Here is a 7389-nt window from a genome sequence, read left to right on the forward strand (position 1 = left end):
GTTCAAGTCGGGCTGCCAGTTCTTGCATCGGCCTGGCCGCTTGATCCTGGTCTCCGGCTGGATTCATATGGTCAGTGCTTACTGTCACAACTGAGGGCCTGAGCTGACGGGAGGCAGCCTCAGTTGTAGGGGCTGAGATGTAACGGAACCTGGGAGGTTGTATCAGACCCCTAGACATGTAAGTAACATGTAGAAGAAATGCCCGAAGGCGTGAACACGACAACCAGGGTAAAAGTCAATGATGTTTATTTATGACAAACTCCGTAACACAGCAGCAGTAAAAGAAAACATAAAAATCAGCAGAGGATAAATACAGTTCCTGGGTTCTACAGGGTGGCAAGGGCCACAGGGCTCTGGTAGTGTGAGATAGTTCTTATAATCTTCTAGTTGGAAAGTCCTTACCAGGCCCGACTGTAGCAATGGAGATAGCCCAGGATCGTACCAGCTGGTGTTCCAGGAAAAGCTGGGCTGCTGTGGATAAAACGGCTGCTGTGGGTACTGGCTGGAACCAGACTGATGTTGGCACGGAGTGGATACTGGCTGGAACCAGTTAAATGATAAATGTAGCTTGAGAGCGGTGAAATAATAATGCCAGTGATAAATGATAATCTGTAGAAAAGGGTACCGGCACTTTAAGAAGAGCTGATCTCTGCTGGAAGCTGATTGCTGTAAGCAGGTGGATCTGTAGCTGGAAGCAGATGAATCCAAATGGATAGGAGAGTCAGGCTACACCGCAGGTGGAATGCTGGTGCGGGTCTCTTTAGTGGAGGTTTGGAGATAGGAACTGGAACCTGGAAAACAACCACAGGAGAGAGACAAACTGGAACAAGGTTTGACAACCAAAGCACTGACGCCTTCCTTGCTCAGGCACAGAATACTTATACCTGCAGCAAGGAAGGGATTGGCTAGGCAATTATGCAGATTAACATTGCAAACAGTAGATTGGTGGAAATGAACAGATGACAGAATCCAAGATGGCTGCGCCCATGCAGACACTTGGAGGGAAGTTTGGTTTGTAATCCATGTGGGAATTAAAACAGTAATGGCGGCGCCGGCCACAGGAGACAGGAGACGCCAGACTGATAAGTGCACATTTAACCACGCGGGCACAGCGGAGGCCGCGGCTGACGTAATCACCACTCTGACACTCTGCATGCAGAAACTCAGGAACAGCGGCGGAGGCCGCGGGAGACGCCATTCCGGATGTTACAGGCGTTGCGGTGACCGCGTCTCAGAGTGACAGGAGAGGAGGCAGGAATGTGGACATCAGTATGACAGATGGGATCTGGTCCTGGAACGCTGAGCCAGCCTTAGAAGGCATCTGAAGGGTAAGTAATGGCGTCCAGATACCCGGATCGTGACAGTTAATTTTTGTGTATGAATGTATTGTAAACTGGTGATGAGGTGTGAAGGACAAGCTATCTAATCTAAGCAGTTGCATAAAGTATTAGCAAATGCTATCCTGACTGGACAGTCAGTACTAAAGGCATAGGTAAATGCATGGTGGACATAGACTAGAATAATGACTACAACAGCACAGTACTATATAACACTATTTGAGCTGTGGCCACAATATGCAGTATAAGGGACAGCCCAGAGGTAGAAGCTTCTCATACCAAATCTGTGTGTGTGGATATGAGTGCTCAGTCAGTGGGCCAGAAAGCAGCTTCCAGCAAGAATAGACAGGCTTCTTAACATGAGGTGGAAGAATGTGTTCTTAGACAGACTAGTTATATAGCCTACTGTTTATAATTAGTGGTGTTGGAACGGATGGGGGGAGGCAAGGGGGCCGCTCCCGGTATGGAGGGGAGGATAATCGGGGTGTGCACCAAAATGTATTTTTTTATGCCCCCCCAACCACAAAACATTCTGTCGCCCCTGACTATAATATATATATGAACTATTACATTCCCTGCACTTTGTAAGACGCCTAATACCCCTTTTAGACATATGACCCGGGAATTACCCTGCTCAAGTCCCGGTATTTTCTCTCCAGCAAAAACCCGGGTTTTTCTTCAGACCCCCTTTCATACTACACCACAGACCTGGGAAATTCCCAGGTTGGCCCCTTTCAGACATAAGCTGGATTTTTCAGTTTTTAAGGCAGTGTCATCATTTTAAGGGTACGGCTTGCAGGCACATAATAATGAGGTCATGCAAATGGGAGGGCAGGCTATTAAATTCCATGTTAGGAATACAGTAATTTCATATTTATATACCAATAAATAGAACACCAGTTTTTCTTTTCCAAAAATGTTTATTTTAGAAAGAATAAAAGTTTTTTTTCAACTTGTAAAACGTGTGTGCACATCTTTTGCATCTTTAATGAGATCCTCCCAATTATGAGGACATATATGGTATAGTACAAAAACTTTTTAGGAATGACAGGCGCATTACACCCACTTTAGCCATAACATAAAAGTGCTGCTGTATTGCAGTGCAAAAAAGTAGTTTTGCCGAAGGGCATGGTGTATCACAAGGGTCTTAAACCTTTGCCCTGCAGCTGTTATGGAACTTCAGTTCCCAGCATGCCCATCCACATTTTAGATTTTAGCCCATGCTAAACGGTGGCAGAAAATGCTGGGAAGTGTAGTTCCATAACAGCTGCAGGGCAATGGTTGAAGACCCCTGTTCTACATAAAAAAAAAGTGCTGCGGTATTGCAGTGAAAAATACAAACGAGATAATCATAAGACCAAGGTGTATGATGTACTCATAATTATGAGCGTATGCGCAATACCTGAATTTTTTAAGACAAACATACGCATTTTAAACATACATATTTCACAAACAAAACATTAAACAAAAATAAAGTTATGGGCACAATACCCAACCAATAAACATAAAACAAAAATTTACTGTATGTGCACAGTATACATTAGAGAATTTGGTACTGTGGTTTATTGCTGGGAGTAGATTCCTCTGGAGTTGTACTAGATAATGAATCTCCAAATTCTGGACCTCTCGGTCTATTCTTCAATGTATTCGAGGTCGAATTAAAGGATGTTGGATACTGGCCTTGCTGTGCAAACTGGTGAGTATCCCCAAAAGTGGTGGGAGACTGGGCTTGCTGCACAAACTGGTGAGTATCCCCAAAAGTAGTGGGAGACTGGGCTTGCTGCGCAAACTGGTGAGTATCCCCAAAAGAGGTGGGAGACTGGGCTTGCTGCATATACTGGCGAGTATCCCCAAAAGAGGTGGGAGACTGGGCTTGCTGCATATACTGGGATCTAGGCTCAAAAGATGGGGGAGACTGGCCTTGCTGGGCATACCGTGTTTTTGGACCAAATGTGGTGTGAGAATGCGATTGTAGGTCAGAATGAGTGTTTGTAAATTGTGGTGCAGAGGTCATTTTGGAAAAAAGCTGACCTAGGAATTCACGGTTCTCGCTGCTGATCTTATCCTGCATAGCTACCATTTGTGTTAGCAAATTCCTCTGCAGTTCACGTTCATTGTCCATAAATTTTTGCAATCTTGCATCCTCTTGACTCTGCCAATCTGAATCCATCTCGCGTAGTTGGTCGCACAGGATATTTGTCATGGCTTTTGTAGCTACCTCTATTTTGGTCGTCTTTTTCCTACGAGGCGGGACTGTGTAAACTAAAATACAAAACAGAAATTTTTTTGACCATCTCAAAGGTAACAATGGGATATGGCACAGAAGTGTAAGTTGGACAAATAGATTTATAAAATATATGAATACATCTGTGCTTGTGGTTACCATACGCTAGCACAATTTGAACGCAGCAACAGGTACAGTTTAATAATAACACCCTATTACGTCACAATATCATAGTCATTACTGTTAGTATACTACATAAAAGCATTGTCATATACTATATGTTAAATATGTCTCTGACAATGATAATGCCGGAAACTTACTGTTTGAGCGTAGGGTAGGCTTGTCTCCCTGGGTCTGTGGTAGGGAATCATCCCCCGTGCTCTGCGACGATGCTGTCACATCTGTGGCCTTGTTTGGATCGATGATGACGGTGAGATCCGAATCAACATCTGGATCATCATCAAATAGGCTCTGCGATGATGCCTCGCTCTGCTGGCTGCACTCTGGAGACGATGTAGCCGCAGCTGATGGTATAGCAGACAGCGTGCCAGCATCACTAGATGAGGATAGGGCAACGGGATTGCTAAGTGCTGTATGGCCAAACACGTTGCTGCACAGTTCATATAAGTGCCACTCCATCCTTCCCATACCACTGCGATTTCGATTGTGGTCATGGACATTGGTATATTGGGGGTAAGAGAGAGTTAGATTTGGGTGGGGTGTATTCAATCTGCAATCTAATTTGCAGTGTAAAAATAAAGCAGCCAGTATTGACCCTGCACAGAAACAAAATAACCCACCCAAATCTAACTCTTTCTGCACATGTTATATCTGCCTCCCCTGCAGTGCACATGGTTTTGCCCAATTGCTATCAAAAATCCTGCTGCGATCATCTTGTAATTACCCCCATTGTTTCTTAAGGGACTTTAGTTTGTTAAGAACTTGCTGTTGTGTCTTCACAATACCTCTGCTGGACAGGATCTTTGCAATGTTGCCATAGATCATGGCATCCTTAGTCCCTGTTATTTGTGATTTAATTTCCTCCTCACCCCTCACATGTAGTAGCTCCTGGACCTCCTCCTCCTTCCAGTGAGCCATTATGAACAAAATGGCAGTCTCTTCACTGGCAACCTCTGGCACACTTCTGCAGACTTCTCTGCACAGCTCTGTGTTACTCTGGCACTCTCTGGCACTGGCACACATACATGCATAGCTCTGTGTACCTTCTGCACTCTGGCACTGCCACACTTCACAGCAAAGCTCTCTGCTTCCTCCCATGCTGCTGTGGCGTCTGTTCCCCTCCGTCTGCCGCTGATGAGGTCATCAGCAGGCATCAGGCGGCCCTTTCTGACCAATGAAAACCTTTTTCATGCAGCCAGAGAGCAAATTCCCGGGTCGCGCCTGTAAGAGGCACGGGGGTGGGGCCCTGGGGAAAGAATACGGAGCGCTCACTTACCAGGCCTACGTACCTCACGCCTCCCGTCCTCCACCTTCAGTCCATCGAGGTAGCTCAGACGATACTGGCACACGTCCAGACACAGAGAAGAACTTCCTGGGGTGACCTGAAAAGAATGGGGGACACACTACGCAGGGGTGGCCTACACTGGGCTCAGTGAAGGGTCATCATTGGCACTTGTGGCCTCAGACTGGGTGCCCCCGTAGTGGTGCGAAGCACCAGTGGCGACCCTGAACGAAAACGCCCAAAGGGGAGGTGGGGGAGGGGGCAACATACACCACAAACACACACGAAACACCTTTATGCTCACCAGCTATATACTTGGGTTCCGCCAGATGACTGGCCCTTCTTCTTTGCTCCTGTAAGAGAACACACAACACAGCCCATGGGACGTGGCGCTGCTTACGCTTTATGATGGAGAGACACTTATACAGAGGTTATAGCACGACACCGTAATACTGTTTCAACCTTGTGGTACTCACCAACGCGTACTTCCGACAGCCTACCTTTCATGGGGGCCTGGCTGTGGGGAAAACTGAGAACTCATCACACATGCGGCGTAGCGCCAACTTATGCGAACCGCGGCCTAGCGCCGACTTACACATCCTGCGGCCTAGCGCCGGATCAAGAGATACCACGGCCTAGCGCCGACTTACCACACCTGCGGCGTAGCGCCGACTTCAGCGACCTGCGGCCTCGCGCCGACTTCAGCAACCTGCGGCGTAGTGCCGACTTCAGCAACTTGTGGCGTAGAGCTGACTTCAGCAACCTGCGGCGTAGCGCCGACTTCAGCAACCTGCGGCGTAGCGCCGACTTCAGCAACCTGCGGCGTAGTGCCGACTTCAGCAACCTGCGGCGTAGCGCCGACTTACTGTACACACCATAGCGTTGGGCCTCCTTGCCCTGGATGCCCCCTGCCTATGTCTGTCTATCTGGGGGATAATGGGGGCCTAACGCCCTTTGCTGCTCAGGCCGTGGGCCTGCCTAACTGTGGGGGGATAATGGGGGCCTAACGCTCTCTGTTGCTCAGGCCTAGTGCCTGTTTTTGCCCCACGGTCCTAGTGCCCGCCTACGGTGCCTCAGGCTGGTGTGCCTAATGCCCCCTTTGGTCCCCCCGGGCCTAGCGCCCGCCTAACGCGCCTCAGGCCTAGTGCCTGCCATGCTCCACGGGCCTAGTGCCCGAATCCCTGGTGGTCCAGGGGGGGGGGGGGGGACACCACCTGAACTTACCCGTCCAAGGGGCAATGGCTGGACCCCGCCTGGTCCGGCCACGCCCACCGTGTTGTCTTTGCCGGAGGCGGGATGGCTCCCACCACCTCCGGGCTTCCTGGAGACTTCACCTGGGCAGCGGTGGCCTGTGCAAGCTCTTTTGCGTTGCACACCACTGTCCCAGGGCTTCCCACGTCTTCACCGACAGGCGTCGGCTCTTTGTACTTCACCCGGCGGGCAGCGGTGTGTCTCAGTTCTTCTGCAACTACCGCCGCCCTCCGGGACTTCTGGCGCCGTCTTCCTCCTGCAATCTTCGGGAGCTCTTCTCTGCCGCCGAACTGAGCCCTCGCGCCCGGCGCTGGCTAATACAAACAAGTGTCAGGGGGCGGGGCTATGACGCGGCGAGCCGGGATTGGCTCGCCGCCGCCACTCCTGATTGGCTGCCAGCTCACGAGCCGCGATTGGCTCACGGCTGGCACCAAATTCAAAAAGCTGCACGGTGATTGGCGGGGCCTGAGTCCCGGAGGATGCAGGCCCGCCGCCATCACCCGCGTGGAGCGGCGGTGGATATTCACCGCCGCCCCCACGCCCGCTGACGAACTCTGCAACTGGCCGAGCAGGGGAAGACCGGACCAGGCCCGGACTCCAGTGCTGCCCGAAACCAGCGCCACCTCCGGCCCCATGGGGAGGCGCCGGCCCGCCCCAGGTGAGGAGGTACAGGTATGTTAGTAGCAGGGCCAGTGACCGCACGAGTACACTGGCCCTTGCTACACGCCTTTCAGACTTAACCCGGGAAGCCAACCCGGGAAGAAAAACCCGGGAAAAACCCAGGTCAATTGCAGGGTTGGCGACCCGGATCACATTCCCGGGTTGATGCGCGTTCATGTGTAAAAACTCGGGAATTTAGAGCATGTCTGAAAGGGGTATAGGTGCTAATTATGCCCTCTACATGGGCTGGCCACACTTGGTCTAAAACCAAGCAGCTGGAAACGCCCTTCTAGAATTCCTGCATTTGGCCCTGAAAGGAATACTTATATCTGGATGATTTATTGAAGAAGGGAAATAAATGACTGCGTCAGCAGAGGCATTGGAACAACTTTTATTGTTTACTGATGTTGCTTTATTATTATTATTATTATTATTATTAATAATAATAATAATAA

The 7389-nt window shown here is 49.7% G+C and overlaps 1 protein-coding gene across 1 annotated transcript; it reads right to left on the minus strand.

Annotated features, from left to right (window-relative positions):
* Positions 1-2238: 2238 nt before the first annotated feature.
* LOC134935402 (uncharacterized) lies at positions 2239-4270 on the minus strand. The gene is made up of 2 exons (XM_063930487.1): positions 3882-4270; positions 2239-3599 (listed from the first exon to the last, which is right to left on the minus strand). The coding sequence occupies exons 1-2, from the start codon at positions 4207-4209 to the stop codon at positions 2878-2880; spliced, it is 1050 nt and encodes a 349-aa protein (XP_063786557.1). The 5' UTR covers positions 4210-4270; the 3' UTR covers positions 2239-2877.
* Positions 4271-7389: the final 3119 nt, after the last annotated feature.

This window comes from Pseudophryne corroboree, chromosome 6, assembly GCF_028390025.1.
Source record: "Pseudophryne corroboree isolate aPseCor3 chromosome 6, aPseCor3.hap2, whole genome shotgun sequence".
NCBI lineage: Eukaryota > Metazoa > Chordata > Amphibia > Anura > Myobatrachidae > Pseudophryne > Pseudophryne corroboree.